At 39.5% G+C, this 19,314-nt stretch overlaps 1 protein-coding gene across 2 annotated transcripts in view; it reads left to right on the top strand.

Annotated features, from left to right (window-relative positions):
* The window catches only part of drosha (drosha ribonuclease III), a 220,371-nt gene that overhangs the window by 196,023 nt on the left and 5,034 nt on the right, over positions 1-19,314 (top strand). For both annotated transcript variants that reach the window (XM_022666045.2, XM_022666046.2), the window contains exon 30: positions 3,016-3,062. In XM_022666045.2, coding sequence (XP_022521766.2) covers positions 3,016-3,062 — 47 coding nt within the window. The remainder of the gene's footprint in view (positions 1-3,015; positions 3,063-19,314) is intronic.

Below are 19,314 nucleotides of genomic sequence, written 5' to 3' on the forward strand. Positions count from 1 at the left end.
GGCCCTAGATCAACTGTGCAGTACAAAGTATATAATAGGAAACATTTGCACAGGCTGGATGTTATTTTGTTAGATATATTATTTTGTTATATATATATTATTTTGTTATATATGGACGTTATTATGTTTTATATATATATATAGTTACTATAACATAATTTTGAGTATTGTGGAGTCAGATGTTATTTGTGTTTGTGTTGAAATGTACGCACGTCTTTCTCTCCTGCTCTGTCCTGCGCAAGTCCCACCCACACTAAGACCTCACTGGCCAACTAGGAATAGGGAGAGGCCAATCAGGATGCTCTATTTCTCACTATGCATGTGTCTTCCTCGCTCGCCCCTTCTCTGTCTCTCTTTCTTTCTCTCTCACTCTCTCTCTTTTTATTTTTTGTCACTCACTCGTGCTCTCTCTCTCTCGCGCTCTCTCTCTCTCGCGCTTTCTCTCTCTCTCTCAGTCGCACTCTTTTTCGCTCATTAATGCTCTCTCTCTCATGCTCTCTCTCTCACTTGCGCGCTCTCTCAATCGTGCGCTTTCTCTTCTGCTCGCACGCTCTCTCTTGCTCGCCTGCGCACGCTCTCTCTATCACACTCACTCGCTTTCTCACTCAACACTGTGGACGCTCAAAGAAAGGACACGAGGGAGTTAAAGACACCTTTGGGACAGAATACGAAAGATAAATCAAACCCCAAATCCGATCCGTATCCTCATACACTCTTAAGTTTGATATGCACCATCATACAACTAGTGCATGTATGCATATGCAATAAACAGCTCTGGAAAAAATTAAAAGACCACTTCAGTTTCTGAATCAGTTTCTCTGATTTTGCTATTTATAGGTATATGTTTGAGTAAAACTAACATAGTTTTTTATTCTATAAACTACGGACAACATTTCTCCCAAATTCCAAATAAAAATATCGTCATTTAGAGCATTTATTTGCAGAAAATGAGAAATGGCTGAAAAAACGAAAAAGATGCAGAGCTTTCAGACCTCAAATAATACAAAGAAAACAATTTCATATTCATAAAGACAGTCTTAAGAGTTCAGAAATCAATATTTGGTGAAATAACCCTGGTTTTAATCACAGTTTTCATGCGTCTTGGCATCTTCCTCTTGATTATATTCCAGAGCTTTTTAATTTGGTAAAATCAAAGAAACTCATCATTTTTAACTGGTCTCTTGTTTTTTTCAAGACCTGCTTAGAAATTCAGAGTGTTTTTTTCTTTGTTTTTGAGTCGGCAAAGTCAGCATCAGTAAACCTTTTGCATTCTGAAGTCTGGGTTGGACAGACGTTTGCTGGGCTACAGGTGGTTCTAAACAGAATCACAGCTGGACTCTCGTTATGTCCCTCAGCTCCTCTAATTCCAGTTTCCTCTATTGTGACAACCCCTCAACCTATCTAGTCTTTTAATCTGCCTTATAACAATATAACACTATGGATCCTCAGTTACAGAAGAAAGCAGGGTTTATAAATAAGTTTGTAAATGAAATGAATGAGACTCATCCTCTTAAACCCTTTTTAAAGCTGAATCAGATCAAGAGAGAGATTTAAATTTAGTAGACTAGTCATAGCTCTGGTAAAAGGAGCGTGAAGAAAGGAAAGGAGGGAGTTAAAGAGACTTTTGAGACACAGAACAGAGGGTCTGGAGGAACAGGGTGATCCAGCGGAAGAAAGATTATATAAATCAGACCTCGAATCCGATCTCTGTATCCTTTACACTCTTTAGAATTTGAATTTTCTTCCTGCTGGGCCGGTTTGAAATCTTCTTGGCTTTAAGCTAGCGATAACTCTCTCTCTCTCTCTCTCTCTTCCTTTCTTTCTCTTTCTTTTTCACCCATCCTCAGCTGTTTATGTATTTACTCGACGCTAAGCTGCGGCTGCATTCGTGCTGTGATCGCATAATGCAGAATGGATATGCACAGTAAGCTACTGGAGAGACTGCATAAACAACACTCTCAGGTTCAGCAGCCCCAAAGCTTTACCTTTTCACAGATAGCGTAGCGTCGCTCAATAACGCCACTACCAGAAAAACAGCTTCAGCCAACACTTTCCTTTAATCCCCCTCTCCCGCCCCGTCCGCCAATCCCAGCACACTGCTTTACTCAATATGTTAAAGATGCTCTTTCTGACTGTCTTCTTTCTCTCTGTCACTTTGGTGTTTTCTTTGTTCTTCTATTACTCTTTCCCCATCTGATTGTCTGTCTGACTGTCTCGCTTTTCTTTCTGTCACTTTTGTGTCTTCTTTATGTCTTACTATTTTCCCCTCTGTTTGACTGTCTGTCTGTCTCAACAGTGGCCCTCTGCCACTGTTGTGCTTTCTATATTCTTCACTGTTCTGTCTCTCTTCTTTCTCTCTGTTACTTTTGTAATTTCTTTAATCTTCTGTTACTCTTTTCCCCTCTGTTTGTCTGTCTGTCTTTGTCTGACTGTCTCTCTACTTTCTGTTTTTTTGTACTTTCTTCATTTTCCTTTGTTCTTCTTTTTCCCCTCTGTCTGTCTGTCTCTCTTCTTTCTGTTACTTTTGTACTTTCTTTATTTTCCTCTGTTCCTCTGCTCCCCTCTTCCACTCACTGTCTTTTTGTCACTTTTGTGCTTTGTTTAATCTTCTCTGTTATTATTTTCCCCTCTGTCTGTTTGTTTGTATGTCTTTCTGTCTGTCTCTTTTCTTTCGGTTACTTATGTGCTTCCTTTATTTTTCTCTGTTTCTCTTTTCCCCTCTGTCTGTCAGTCTGTCTGTCTCTTTCTTCTGTCACTTTTGTGCTTTCTCTCTGTCTGTCTGTCTGTCTGTCTGTCTGACTGTCTTTTTGTCACTTTTGTGCTTTCTTTAACCTTCTCTATTACTCTTTTCCCCTCTGTCTGTCTGACTGTCTTCTTTGTCACATTTGTACTTTTTCATTCTTCTGTGACTCGTTTTCCCCTCTGTCTGTAACGGTCTCTCTTTTTTTCTTTGTCTTGCTATTTTTCCTTTTTTTTTGCTATACATTTAATTTTTTGTTTCTTTCATCCAAACAGCATCCAGCAAGCTGAGATGGGTGCCGCTATGGACGCACTGGAAAAATGTAAGTTATCTTGGTGGAATCTTTTTTTGTTTTTATGATAGATAGATAGATAGATAGACAGACAGACAGACAGACAGACAGATACTTTATTGATCCCCGAGGGGAAATTCTAGTTAATTGTGGTAAAAGAGAGCAGGCATAAAATGTTATAGTTTATAAAAAAAGTGACACACTGATTGCTTTATTTCACATTACGCCCAAAATGTACCCATAGGTTACCCATACTTTTCCTGTTGTTACGATAGCAAAGATACACTGATACAGACACTATACTTTTACTGTGATCCCTTTTGTATGAGTCACAATAATTTTTTAATGGAATATAAACTTTTGTCAAAACAACGGTACAATAGAAAGAAATGTAAACATACATTTTACAGGTTTGACATCATGAGGTCACATTCTGCAGAAGTTTAAATCATTTTAATCACTACTCATTTTGTGCAATATTTTTGGATTGTTGATTGAGGTTCTGTGAGGTCCAAACAGGCTGGGCAGTGGAGTAGTGGGGGCTTGGTTATGGTTTACAGGGTTGTGGGTTCAATTCCCAGGTCTGCCAAGCTAAGTGAAGATCAGTTTAATTATTAAAATAATGTTCTTTCTTGTAGAACATAACTATTTTAAGATGTAAGGACAGTCTCACTTTTCAGCAGTATAAACAAATGCAGCATGGGGTTCAAGAAAAGAGTATTTGATTTCAATTGTTTCCATGAAAGCCTGGCTCAGAAAGTCTATTTAAAGCCATCCCTCCCGAAGCCTATTGTAGTGCAAGGCTGCGCTCGGCCGTATTCTGACACGTCTCCTCCCCGCGGTACAGAACAGGAGAAGCTGATTGGGCACGGAGCCCTCTTCGCGATGCTAACATGCTACGAGGATATCTTTATCAACACTTCTATTGTTTGGTACAAAGAAAGGGCAAATTATGGAGCAGCGTTTTGTTCTAGAAGAGTCCTCCACCATGAGATCTCTCCAGAAACATCTCCTAGAGGCCTCTTCACAATGCCTCCATTCAGCGTAATTACAACGCACTCAAGGAAAATTAGATATACGTCGTGCGGTTCAGACAAAAAGCTCTGTAAATGGATTTTGCATTGCGGTTTCCAGAACAAAAGCGCAACGATAACAACTCTGTTATTCTGATTTGCTCCATCATGCCACTAATGCATGTTAATGCAGATGCAGCACGTCGAGAGCGACTGTTTTAGAAAAGCAGATCTTGTTTTTTTTTCTGTTTTGAGTTTAAACCTGTATGTGGCTATGTAAACTGTGTCAGGTTTCTGAGTCATGGGAAAATCAAGTTGAATTTAAATGATTTTCAGTAAGTGTAGGCTAGAAAAATGAAAAAATGATAACAGCTTACACTTTCCCATCTCAAATCTGTGTTTAAATGCTTTTTTTTTTTTTTTGTACCCCTGAAAGTTCAGACCGGATTTCACACCGAGTTTTGTGTGTTTATTGAACAGAATAAAGAACTTTACTACATACTACATACATTTCTATACTTCGCATTCACAATTGGTTTGTATTGTAGAATGTTCTCAGTTTGGCATGTTGCTTTTCCATCAAGCTGTTGTGCCGAATTCTACGTTTCTATTAGAATTTGCACTGGATTATTAAGGCGCATTTTAAGAGACACTGTAAGGAACCTCTAATTCAGCAGGTCTCGCTGCTGGGTGGTGGTGTGGGGGGTAAAAATTAGCTAAGTAAACAAAACTGTAATAAAAAAATAATAAAACGAGCGCTGGATGTAAACCTACACAGATTTCTCTTCTAAAAACGCTTCTGTCTATGCTAGCCGGGGTTAGGATCAGGCTACAGGCCAATAATAATCCCATCTCAACGGGGAAATAGAGGTTAGCGGCTAATGCTAATGGAGAACTAAACTGAAACTCCTGTATAACTCTGTACTTCACTTCAGAGTGGCTTTACTGCTTCTTACAACATGACTATTAAAATGTATGCATAAGGTGCACCAGATTATAAGGCCGCATTTTTTGGGAAAATAAAGGATTTTAAGTGCACCTTACAGTGTGAAAAATACGGTACATAAAGATTTCTTTTATTTCTGTTTAGAAGCATGTTTAGAAGCAATCTACAGTTACAGTTGATACAGGAGTCACTAGCCCAAGCAAATATTTGAATCAAGCAAGCCAAGGAGAGTCAGATTTTGGCACAACACCAATTCTTTCTTTTTTATTTGGTTTGTTTAAAGACTGTCTCAACTTCCTGCAATGGTCTGAAAGTCCAAACCATACAGAAAAGTGCTTCCCTACTGCAAAAGAACCAGACTGTGGTTCAGCAGATCCAGATCAAGACCACCTCCTTTGGTCCTTAAAGGAGAACCCCAGTGTGAAATTGATTTTAGTGTAGCAAAACCTTTGTTGAATAGCCTGGCTATTCCAATTTTGTGCAGTCCAAACAGGCTAGAATGGGTTTTAATGGGGCATATTTTGAAAAACTGATTCAAAATCTGTGAGAAGTGGTCTCTTATTTTTTTTCCGAGCTCTATTTGATTTTTTTTTTTGTCGTTGTTGTTTTTTTTTTTTTAATGTTGCTACTTTTCTATATATTTCTATCACAAAACCATAAAATATTGCCCCGCTCTTTTTTAAGAGCATCATCCAGTCCTAATGCGCGCTGCACTTAGGTGCATTACAGCTGTGTTTTGGAGATTTGGGCACCGTTAGCTGACCGTCGCGGCCAACGCATTAATCAAAGGCTGTGTTATTAGCGGGAAAAAGTTTTGACTAATAAGCTGGGGCTCAATAAAGCTCAGGTTTCCAGCTCAGGTTTGTGCTGCCGCCGTTGAAGGGCGGCAGGGTCAGAGCTTTGATTTAATTCGGCCGCAAATGAGGCCCCTAGCCGTCCGTGATTGATGCTGTTTGTCTCCTTCTCCTCTCAGGTTTATAAAATATTAGCACACAACAGCAGGGCTCTGTAATAAGCTACCCCTGAGCTTTTACACTCAGACGCCTTCATCACACACTCCATCTTCCAGCTTCTTTATCCCTGAGAGGAAGCCCACTTAAAGGAATCGTTTTCCCCCTTAGCCCAAATGTAGTCAGTCAGCCAAGACGTGTTCTGCTGCCTGAACTTTGCTCCTTTCTTTTTTCTGCCGGAGCTATGAGGAATAATGTAGCTAACATGTACTGGAGCTTCTACTCCGTTATAAAGCATAAACTTAAACACTGTTTAAATCTACACTGTTTATAATCACACATCTCACATATACTCAGATCCTGACTAAAATATATCTGTAGCAAATTTATACAGTGGCTTACAAATGTATTCATACCCCTTTAGCTTTTAAACACATTTTGTCACCTTACAACCACAAACTTTAATGGATTTTATTGAGATTTTAAGTGATGGACCAACACAAAGTAGCACATAATTGTGGAGTGGAACTCAAAGACTGAGATTTTTGTTAATTCTTCTTTGCAAAACAGCCTCTAACTGTTTTTCTTCCAGGACTGCCCTGTATTTATCTCCATCCATCTTCCAAATCAACTCTGATCAGCTTCCCTGTCCCTGCTGAAAAAAAAAAGAAAAGCATCCCTACAGCATGATGCTGCCACCACCATGTTTCACATTAAGGATGGTGTGTTCAAGTTGATGAGCAGTGTTACTTTCCCGCCACACCTAGCGCTTAACCTTTAGGTCTTATCTGTCCATAGCTTTTCTTATGTCCTTCTTTAAACAACAATTTTCTTCTTTCCACTCTTCAAAAAAGGCTAGATTTGTGGAGTGCACGACTTACAGTTGTCCTGTGGACAGATTCTCCCTCCAGAGCTGTGAATTTCTGCAGCTCTTCCACAGTGACCATGGGCCTATTGGCTTCTTTTCTGACCAGGGCACTCTTGGGTAGTCGGTAATGTCTGGGTAGGTTCGCAGTTGTTAGATACTTTTACTAGTTTTACTAGTTTTGGATGATAGATTAAACAGTGCTCTTTGGGATACTTAAAGCTTGGGATATGTTTTTACAACTTTATCTCTGACCTATCTGCTAAGTTCCTTGGTCTTGGTCATAATGCTGTTCGTTCACTAGCGTTCTCTAGCAAACCACTGAGGCCTTTAGAGAAGAGGTTGTTATATTTATACTGAGACTAAATTACACACAGTTGGACTCTATTAACTGATTAAGGGACTTCTGAAATGAGTTGATTGCAAGCCACTGTATGTCGTAATCCACCATCAACTGTTGCATCTAATTAAAATAAGGGGTTATTATTAGTCTTGAGTTAGAAACAAATATGTACAAAATATGTACAGTGTCTGATTATCACACAAACTTTAATATCAGACCAATGTAACCTGAGTTAATACAAAAAGCAATGATTGTTTTATTTATTTTAAGGAAAAATGCAATCCAAACCATCCTTGCCGTATGTGGAAAGAGTAAAATCCTGAAAGGAGATTTTTTTTTACCTTTAGCTCATACTTGGGTTCTGCAGCAGGACAATGAATGAGCAGAATGTTAAAAAAAAAAAAAAAAAAAAGCCAAGGTTTTGGAGTGGCCTAGTCAAAGTCTGATTGTGATGCTGTGGCATGATCTTAAACCGTTAAACCATTCATGCTCAAACTTTTTTTTATATAATAATAATATTGTTTATTTGATCTCTCATTGTTCTATAATATATTAATAATATAATCTATAAAGCAGGTCAGAGAAGCCAGCTCTTCGTATTTAAACAGGATGCTAACTGGAAAAGCCTCCACTGTTTGTTGCTTGGACTTCAACACTGGAAATGTCTTGGCTGATCATCTACGTTTGGGATAGATTGAGAATTTGGTTTCCTGCCAGAAAAACACGACTGCTGTTTCTCCTCTCGTTCTTTTGCTCTCCATGCCTCCCGCTCATTTATTTTGTATGGTCCCTCTGTCTCTATCCCTCCTCCCTTATCACCTCTTTCTTCCCTCGCTCATTTGCTCACTTCCTCGCTCCCTGTTGCCTCCTTAATCTGTTTCTTCCCCCCCCCCTCCTTCCAGTAGATCCTTTCTCCCTTGCAAGCAGCTGTCAGGTTGATTGATACTCGCTCATTGCTGCTAAATGAACATTTCCCCCTTCATAAATTGCCGTTTCGTGTGACTAGATTAGCGATGCCTCCTGAAAAGGTCAGTTCATTTAATATCATCTATCAGTCACGTTCCGGCCGGCGCCGGCGCTACGGAACTGGGCCGGGTTCAAATCCCCCTCCCCGCCACACACTTTTCTATGAATAAACCAGCCAAGGGGGACACTTACTCTCTCTCTCTTTCTTTCCTTTTTTTCTTCCTCCCCTTCTGTCTTTCTTTCTCTCCCTCTATTTCACTCTTCTCGATCTCCTTTCCTCGCCCTGGGGAAAAGGCTGCAGAGGAAGTGGCATGTACAGATTTGCTCAGACATCACATCATGCATATGATCAGAACGTCCTCGCCGTTTCATTTCAGCTCCGACGATTCCTAGAAAGATGGATGGCGTTCAGAGGTTAGGCCGCTCTGCCGTCTGCTAACGGGGTTATCTCCGATAGGGAGCTTCATTTAGAGCGTACAGTGATAGAACCAACCGCCGAGTCCCACACCGCTAACACACTTTCAGGCAATATACAGTAGTGCACAGATGTCATCAATCAACCTTTATTTATTTCATTTCCAGTCCAAATAACTTTTCTCTTCATTTCATTGTGCAGAAGATACAGTATATCTCACAAAAGTACAAAAGTGGGTACGCTCCTTACTCCTCACTCCTCACATTCTTAACCTTTAGTTATTCCGTCAAATTAAATCCAAATATACACACAGCCATTAATGCCTGAACTGCTGGCGACAAAATTGTGCCCAAAATTATTTTTTTTATATTTATTCATTTTTGTCCGTAATTACTTTCCAACACTGCCTTTATTCTCTTGGTTTTGGAGTTGACTAGAGCTTCACAGGTTGCCCCTAAAATCCTATTCCACTCCTCCATGACGACATCACAGAGCTGGTGGATGTTTGATTAACATTTAAAGGTCTCATTCCATCATTTTCTCATTCATTTAAACATGTGAGCTGTTTATAACGCTGCTTTAGTCCAGTGGAGGAGTGGAGGGGGGGTTCAGAAACGAAAGAATTTTGGCACTGCGACAACCGAAGGCAGCGAGACGAACAACAGTTAGAGACGTTTTAAAATAAAGACATTTTTACACTAGTAACAGTCTTTACAATGTCATGTTACTTTACAACATGTATAATGAAGCCCTGCTAAGTGCAGTTCAGCCACTGACATAGTCTTGGAGTCTCTGTAAAATGCAAAATCCACCGGAGATCCTATGTAAAACTACGTAAACACACAGAGGTGGGTAGTTACTTTGAACTAGTGTACAGAACAGAACTGTTTTAAACATACACCTTCCTATATCAATTGTACTTCGCTGCTGGTGTTCCATAGACAAATTCTAACCATTTGTTCCTTAGCTCTGAATTACTGGGAAAAGCCCAGAACACTGATGTGTTATTTGCACAAATAACGCAGGAACGAACTTTCTAAACTGTTCCTAGTGCTGTTATTTAGCTCCTATCTGACGAGATGTGCCTGACTACGTGGCTTCAGCTCTGTCTGTGGGAGGGGCCATGAATATTAATTCACGGGTTGACGTAGACACAGTGCTTTTCCTGATCAACTCGTATTTCTGAGGCCTTTCCTTTAATAATAGCTACTGCAGACAATGGAGGCTGAGGAAAGTTGTATTTCACAAAAAAAACAAGAAAAAGTAGATTTCAGCGGAAGGACACCTTTAACATGAGGCACATTACTGTTGCATATTCAGTATCATGTTAAGTATTCAGGCTCAGTATCAGTTAGAAAAAATTACTCGCTGCTGCTTTAACTAACATTTGTTTGTTTTGAGTTATTTTAGTGTAGAAACTTGAATTGGTTACTTGTATTGGGAGTAAAGGCAGCATGCCGAGGGCTGGAGTTAAGGTGCCATCTGTAATTTAGCCAGTTTGATCAGTTTAATCAGCACATGCCGAGCATTTGTGTGTGAGAAAATACCAGGAGTTAATGAGCAAATGAACAAAACCTGCAGCAGCTCCAGTCTATTAGTTATTAGGCTAGTGACATTAGCTGCTGTTTAGAGTAAAATGTTGCTTATTTGGAGATATTTTAGTCTGAAAACTCTAAAAAGTGACACGGTTATAGTGGGTTAAAGCCAGCATGATCAGGGATGGAAATACAGCTGTTATATTTATGATATAATTAAAAAAGCACCTGCACCAGACTGATTCTAGTTTTTTTTTTCAGAAATACGCTACAATTCGGCATAAAATCAATAAAGATAAGACAGTGACTCATCTTCATGATACTGGATGACCAACTGCTGTCTTTAGTGGGGAAACGTTGGATTTCACAGAAATGTAGGATCATTTAGAGACCAGATATTATCCACTGTAAATAAAGTCAATGGGAATGCGATTAAATTGTGTGTATTTGTGTATATTTGTTTTGCTCTGTGGAATAATTCAGCCTCATAGTGTGACTTTAACACAACCCCAACAATAAGAGTGATTAATATTACACTATAATTCTGTTAAATATAAAAAAAACCTAATATCAATATTATTAAAAATGTATTTGATGAGGAAAATGCAGGATGGTTGCACATGTGATGGTATGATGTTGCCGAGTGGTTGCTATGGTGTTGCTAACTGGCTGCCAAGGTGTTGTCATGACGTCCATGGTGGTTGCTGTGGTGTTGCTAACTGGCTGCTAAAAAGTTACAAAGGTATCTGTGGTGGTGGCAGCGGTGGCTATGCTGTTGCTAAGTGGTTGCTAGGTTTTAGGCTAGCTAAAGTGTAGCCGTGGTGGTATCCATAGTGGTTCATAAGGTGTTGTTAAGTGGTTGAGAAGGTGTTTACAGTTATGGGTGAAAGTGATTGTGTCAATGGTGCAAATCGTTCAAGCATAAGTACAGTGGATGGCCGTGCACTTTTGCTTCCCATTCATTCTTAATAGGGGGGAAAAACAGCGAAAATTAAGGAGGATTTTACAAAAAACGTGCATCCGATCGAAAATCTGTATGTTAGCATGCATCGCACAGTCAGACCAAACAATCTAAGATTGAAAGTGTGTCGAAATCTGGAAAACTGATCTTGATAATAATAATATTATTAACACAAAGTAGAGTATATTCTTTGCATTGCGCAATCATATATTAATATTAATATTAATGGAGCTTTAGTATCGATATCGACAGTTGAGTATTTGAGTTGAGTTTTACTCCGGTAGGAGTATAGATGCTAGGGTTTAAAATACTTGTGTAGAAGTTGACGTTGAGTACAACGCGCATAAATTAAAGAAGCTTAGTTGAGACATTTCGAGAGCTTGAGTTCTCTCTTGAGTTTCTGCAAGAATCATCTTCATACTAGACTACATACATCTGCTATGTTCTTTCTGGAGTGTGGGCGTGACCCATGCAGATGTTTCTACTCCTCTACATCCAACCACAATCAAATTCCTTTTTATCTGCATGGAGAGATTTTGAACGATGAGAAACCGGAATAAAAACAGGCTAATAAAATGTAAAGGTGTTCTCCAGTAGCGATGCCCTCATCAACGTATAATGTAGACAGTTTTTTTTTTTTTTTTTTTTTAGCGACAGAAAAAGCCGTAAGCTGTCGAATCCTCAGGTTTTCTCTTTACAGTTTAATGGCGCTGGTTTTGACGGGCGGCTGCCTGTTTGCGTCGAGGCAGAATTAAGCGTTAACCTCCATCCGACCTCCAATTTGTGCAGAAAGGTGGGGAAAAAAAAAGCGAGAGGAATCTCCAGGCAACTCGAAGCTATACCACCTATAGCGCGAGAGACCTTTGGTCACATTGTCTCTTTACACACTGGCTTTTATGGAATGGGTTCTTTACACACACTTACACACACACACAGTTACACCCTTACACACACACAGCACTTAGACCTCACACCTGTTCTAAAGAGTGAGAGAAAGGCAGAATTTAGATGAAATATGTATGAAAGTTCGTATCCTTTAGCTTTCCAGAGCTCAGAGGTTAGTCGGCTTCTCTTCCCCTCCGGTCGCAGGTTACCTCTCTCTCTCTATTTCACCCTTGTTCTTCTTCACCTGTTTGCTCTTTTCTCTCTTCCCTGCGGATCCGATCCCTCCATCCACTCGGCCACTTCATTCTAACCCCTCTTCCATCAGCACCACTTCTCCCCTTCTCCCCCCGGCAGGAAGCGCTGTGGTGCTCGTGGAGAGCACAGGGCTATGATTCACTCCGATTAAAGATGAATTCCTCTTGATTGGCAGCTAGATTGCGCTCAGAAGGAGGCGGTGAGAAGAGACGAGGATTGTGGGAGACGGCGGAGCGGCGTAATGCCGTGAAAAAGGAGTCAAGTTGCAGACGGAGAAGAGTCCTTGAGGCTGGTTGAAGATTTGAGGTGTGGGAGGGCTGCTCTAATGGAGAGCCGATGCAGGAGGCTTTGAGGGCGGTTAAAGATGGAGGAAAGTGTTCGGCGCTCGAGGACAAGAGAACAGAAGTCTTCATGAATAATGGGTAATTTGTTCAGGGTGGTTGTGTACAGCAAAGTTGGAAAAGTTTTGCAAAGAGTCTGGAGTTGCCCTGTTTCCCAAAGGCCTGCAGAATTGTTTTGGGCTGTTTTTTTTTTAAACATGTTTTGGATTAAACCTGAAAGTGTTCTTTATAAAAAAGTGACATTATGTTACTGAGAATACCCTTTAGTTTGTTTGATTGGCAAATTTCTGGCTGTTTTTTAAAAAGAAAAAAGAAAAAGAAAAAAAGATTTGCTTAAGCTCGATCCTCCCCATCCTCATAAATGACCACATTTTTTTTCGCATTTAAAATCCTTTCATTTTTTTCCAAAAAGTAGTCAGTGCGCCTTACGTATGAATTTTCATACATAAGTCAGGTTGTAAGGAGCAGCAAAGCCACAGGAGTTTCAGTGAAGCAATATTAGCCTGCTGCTAACCCCAGCTAGCACTGCTGGAGCAGTATTAGCATTACACGCTAACCGTGCTAAGCGCTAGCTCTTTCGTCTTTCAGAAGTGAGTATTATCGGCTTGCAGCCAGTATGTTTACCGTGCTAAAATAAGCTACGTGGAACAAACCGCTAGCTAATATCGCCCTGGACACTACCAGGACACTTACAGCTAGTGGTTAGCTGCTAATGCTACTGCACCCAGCCTTAGTGGAAATCTAAGCTTACTGTGAATAAACGGAAGCGCTTTATTCACCCAAATAAACAGTTTTCAGGAGAGAAATCTGTGTAGATTAACATCCAGCACTCGTTTGATTTCAAAAGAAAATGTTTTTTTTTTTTTTTGGTTTAAGAATTACAGTTGTCTTTATTTAGCTTGGCTTTACATGTCTCTTTTTTTAGGAAAAGGAAAACATGGCGACACCCCTGTTCCTTACTAGCGTCTCATAATGCGCCTTATAATCTAGTGCGCCTTGTGTATGAAAATAGACGTTTATTGATATTGCGCTTTATAATCTGGTGCATAATATAAACACAATATGCTCCTAAGCTCCAAGTGTCAGTGATAGCATGTCCTTTCTCTGAGACATGATACTCGCTACGAATTAAAAACTGCTGCTGGCGCAACATCACTATAAGCTTAAACACGCTTGGAGGAGAACCCTATTGCCCCATTCTCGCTAACAAAAAAAACGGGTCTATATTCTTATTTTTTATTGCTAAACAAAAGCTGATTCATACTTCTGGGTCGAGTCATCAAGTTGTCTATGATGTAGCCTGTTTTTTTTTTTTTTACAGAAAATTGTACCTTTGTGTTTCTGGTTTTCTTTGGTGCCATGGTAATTGTTGTGTCTCACTAGGTATATTATATATATATATATATATATATATACATATATATATATATATGTATATATATATATATATATATATATATATATATATATATATATATATACATATATATATATATATGTATATATATATATATATATATATATATATGTATATATATATATATATATATATATATATATATGTGTATATATATATATTTTTTTAAACATTAATTAATATGGCTTGCAAATTATGTTCAGAAAGGCTAGCATTAGCTTCTTTTTTTTTTTAGGTTCGGTGATAAAAACACGTTTGAGTCTTTATATAAGGAAGCTGTTGATGCTGTTGTCAGTGCTGGACTGAATATTATGAAAAAGAAACCTGTTTATATTTAATTACGTTCTTTATTTGTTAATCTTTTTGTCATGGTATCAAAATTGACAAAGAAATGTACACCCTTGTGATAAAAGTGATACTGGTACAGACTACCATATTCTGCTATCGTGAGATTCCTATGTGTAGGATGTGCAGCTGTTGGAGTTCCTCTACTTTGATAGAAGGTGCAGGACTGGCGTGATGTGACTGCTCATGCATGCACACTCCCTAAAAGTCAGACATTCATTTCCTTTCTGTGTTATTTCAGCGCAGTCACAGAAAGTCGGGTAATACATTTCAGACGGCTCTGATAGACGAGCCGAGGCTGCAGAGTGTGAACGGTGATTTTATAGGTGCAGTATCTCTGCTCCCCTTCTTAAACAAGAGTACGAACAGTGTTTTCATGATGAGGACTGAGGAGAAAAAGAGGGAGAGAGTCAAAGCTATTGAAAGAAGTTTTCCACAAGGGGGCGCTATTCAGTGGCATAGTTTTTTTTTTTTGTCACAAGGCTCTACAGGTGTGTGGCTGCCCAAATTGGGTTTGAAATTGATCCCAATTACAGAAAAAGTGCACAATAGGGTGTGTTAGTCATTTTTAGCGCTGTTTGAAATGTCAGCAGTACATTTTTTTTTCATTATATAGTTCACTATGTTGGGAATTTCCAATGTATACCATCATGCAATGCCGTAGTGTTGTCAGACGTCTTCAGAAGGCCGCAAAGAGAGGTTTTTTGTTGGTTGTTCCCTAGTCTATATACAGTGGCGTGAAAAAAGTAATTAAAGTAAGTAATTAAATATCATTAATATTTAATTAAATTAAATATCAGACATACAGGGATTAGACAATGAAACTGAAACACCTGTCATTTTAGTGTGGGAGGTTTCATGGCTAAATTGGAGCAGCCTGGTGGCCAATATTCATTAATTGCACATTGCACCAGTAAGAGCAGAGTGTGAAGGTTCAGTTAGCAGGGTAAGAGCACAGTTCTGCTCAAAATATTGCAATGCACACAACATTATGGGTGACATACCAGAGTTCAAATTGTTGGAGCACGTATTGCTGGCACATCTGTGACCAAGACAGCAAGTCTTTGTGATGTATCGAGAGCCACGGTATCCAGGGTAATGTCAGCATACCACCAAGAAGGACAAACCATATCCAACAGGATTAACTGTGGACGCAAGAGGAAGCTGTCTGAAAGGGATGTTCGGGTGCTAACCCGGATTGTATCCAAAAAAACATAAAACCACGGCTGATCAAATCACGACAGAATTCAATGTGCACCTCAACTCTCCTGTTTCCACCAGAACTGTCCGTCGCCACAATAAATTATTGTGGTCTAAAACCAGATGTTTCAGTTTCATTGTCAAACCCCTGTAGATAACCTTAGTAAATATAAAAAGCCCTTTTTAAGATGATGTTATAGTTTAAAAACTATCCAAACCAATCTAGCCCTTTGTGAAAAAATTGTTTGCCCCTCCATAAATGTACCTTGATTAATCAGTCCTGGGAAGATGAGTTAAATTTTACTACTAACCACAACCAGGCTTGATTTCCGCCAGACCTGTAGAAACAATAAATCACTTAAATAGAACCTAAATAGAAATGACAAAATGAAGCAGCTAAACAGTGTCAAAAAGCGACACATTATCTCCTGATCTAAAGAAATTTATGAAAACATAAAACACTGGTGAACCTTCCCAGGAGTGCACGACCAACAAAAATGACTCCAAAAGGGCATGTACAACTCATCCAGGAGGTCACAAAAGAACCCAGAACAACATTTAAAGAACTGCAGGTCTCACTCTCCTCGGACTGTTAGAAAATATTAGTCTAAGGGAGATTTCCAAAGCAAAAAACAACTGCTGAACAAAAAGAACACAAAGGGCCATCTCACTTTGGCAAAGATCATCTTGATGATCCCCAAAGCTTTGGGTAAATATTCTTTAGACTGACGTGACAAAAGTAGAACTTTTTAAAAGGTGTGTATCCTGTTACATCTGGCATAAAACTAACCCACAATTTCAAAAAGAACATCAAACTTAATGTAAAACATTGTGGTGGTAGTGTGATGGTCTGGGGCTGCTTTGCTCCAAGTTGCTGGACAACTTGCTGTAATATTGTAGATGGAACCAGGAATTCTGCTGTTTACCAGACAATCCTGAAGGAGAATGTCCAGCCATCTGTTCGTGACCTCAAGCTCAGGCGTACTTGGGTTTTACAGCAGGACAATGACCCAAAGCTCACAAACAAGTCTTATTGAGATGCTGTAGCTGATCTTAAAACCCTCTGTGTCTGAATTAAAAAAATTCTGTAAAGAAAAGTGGAACTAAATGTGAAAGAGTCGCTGCCAGTTATCAGTAAAGCTTGATTGCAGTTGTTTTCTGCGAGAGTGATGCAAGGGTAACACTTTTTCACTAGGGCTAGACTGGTTTGGATAGTTTTTTTTTCCTTTTTTTATCATTTAAAAAGTGCTTTTTTATGTTTACTCAGGTTATCTTTGTCTGATTTTAAAGTTACATAAATAATAGTGATTGAATTAACCATTCCAAATCACAAATTTATGTAACTTTGATTGGATAAGCAGCGTGATCTGACTGTATGATAATTTTTTTATTTATTTTTTTTATTTAATCAAATTACATCAGTCTTTCATTTTTCTAACCCTCCTCTCACTCGGATTCTGTGCCAGACTTAAACCTCTCCTTTAAAACTGGTCTGGAGCCTGACTGGTATTTTTGGCTCTCAGTCAGCTGTTGGGTTTTTGATCTAATTTATCTCTTATTATTTCTTTGTCCACCTATTTAGTTTTTTCATTGTCTTCCTCCTGTCTTTCTTTGTGTCTTCTAGCTTGTTTTCCTGTTCTTTTTCCTTTGATCTTAGCTTTGTCAGTCACTCCTTTCATTTTCTTATTCTCTTTCTTGTTCTCTTGCTTTTTCGTGGTCGTGTTCCTCCTCTTTCTTGTCCTTTCTTCTTCAGATAAGGGAAATTTGTTTTAATGAAATTAAGATTGAAATTGATAAAGAATCCACAGAGAGCTCTGCTTCCTCTTCCTCTCTCAGACAGTCACTCTCAGGCCAGCGTCTCGTTAATGAAAGAGAATTGAGTTACAGCCGTGACGGGACGAGACGGATGCTGTAAATATCAGGCGAATGAAAGCCACGTCTCCTCCGTCGTCCCGAGAGGAAACCTGCAGTTTTGGATGGCAGTGCGCTCACGCCGATTTCTGTGCTCGCTGTCGTCAAGGACTCGAGCGGCTTCCAGAAAAACCCCCGGAAAGTGAAAGTTTTCGCCCTTGAAAGGAATGACTTCGTTGTCAATAAACAAAAGACGTCAGTGGAAGGGTGCATGCGGTTGCGTACTCGCCGGGTCATCTGTATGCAGAACGAGACGCTCAAAAGGTGATTTTCCTCCCAGAAAGGCCTGACTGCCGAGAATTCACAAGACGTTCAAAACGCCCGACTTAATGCCCATCTTCTCCCTCTCCTATCGAGCACAAATGGAAGACTGCACACATTTATTTCAGCTTTTTTTTCTCCTCTTTCATTTGTGCTCTCTCTCTTTCTCGTTTTCTCTCTCTCTCTTGCTCGCTCCCACTCTCGCACTCTTCTTACTCTCTGACCCAATTCAGCCTCACCAATGGGCTGTTGTGGACAAAAGCAGTTGGTCTTGAAGGATGCTCTGCAGAATGGAAAATTAGCCCACGGATTCAAGGCTGTTTCTTATGCTGCGGAACATTTCGCATTCTTTCCTGACCCAGCGTCGTGTTCGCCGCCGTTAAATAGGACGTTGATCAGAGGTCTGCGCGAGTGTAATGCACTGAAAGTGAAAGGCCTGATTAATTCAGCTGCCGGAATTTCTGGAGTTTAATGCTAAAAAAATGTAATAAAAAATGGTAGAAAGACATGTAGCAAAACAATGGCCTTGAGTTAAAGAATGCAGCGGCTGTCCATCCAAACCCACTATCAGAATCTGTATATATGTTTTATTTATATTTTATGGAGGTTTTTTTTTTTTTTTATAAACTTTACTCTATTTGAGAGATTTTCGACTTAGCTGCTGTTACTAAGGCTAGCGGTGCGTATCGATTTGTAATTGCTTGTGTTGTTTTAAACCAGTACGTTGAAGGGGCTTCAGACTGGGTCTTCACAAATGTCAGTTATTTAACGTTCTCTGAAAACAGAGTAAGGCAGCAGTGGTTTTAGGCTTTTTTTCAGTCTGCTGATCAACGTTTTGCCTGGAACAGTGGTTCTAAAACTGTGGTACGGGTTCCACAGGTGGTACTCGAAGCATCTCAAGGAAGTACACTAGATGACCTCTAGTCATCTATAAAATCTATAAAGTTTCCACGTGTCCACCATGTTTTTCTAACATTACATTTGTTTGTGTTCAGTGCTTTAGCTTTTAGAACCTGTATGTAAGCTACACTTCAGTCCTACACTCTCAGAACTACAGTTTTATCATTATTAACATCAGTTTCATTGGCCTGAGAGTAAAACCCTGTGGAACGCCACAAGATATCCTCTTATCAACCAACAGTCACCAACACTTCACAATAGTTTTTGCAATTAATTAGCAATTAATAGCTAAATAAGTCACTCTTGTCACTCTTAAATGTTTCAGATCAAACAAATTTAAATATTAGTCAACCGAAGGGAATTCTTTGACCTTAAGCTGAAACAAACATGGGTTCTGCAGCAGGACAATGACCCAAAACACACAAGCAAGTCCACCTTTATATATACAGAATATATACAGAAGTTTCAGTGTGATTCCCGGTTCAGAGGGGAATATTGTCAGCCTGTAGTCTGCTCCTAACCCTGGCTAGCTCTGCCGGAGCAGCATTAGCACTACCCGCTAATCACATTCCCCATTTCCTCGTTCAGAGGTGAGTATTATCAGACTGTAGCCTGCTGCTAACCCCGGCTAGCACTGCTGGAGCGGTTAGCCGCTAATGCTAATGCTCCAGCCCAGTGCTGGAGAAATTTGGGAATCTAAACTTACTGTAAATAAAGGAAAGTGCTTTACTCAACCTAATAAACAGTTTTTAGGAGAGAAATCTCTCTAGATT

Source organism: Astyanax mexicanus, chromosome 15 (assembly GCF_023375975.1).
Source record: "Astyanax mexicanus isolate ESR-SI-001 chromosome 15, AstMex3_surface, whole genome shotgun sequence".
Classification (NCBI taxonomy): Eukaryota; Metazoa; Chordata; class Actinopteri; order Characiformes; family Acestrorhamphidae; genus Astyanax; species Astyanax mexicanus.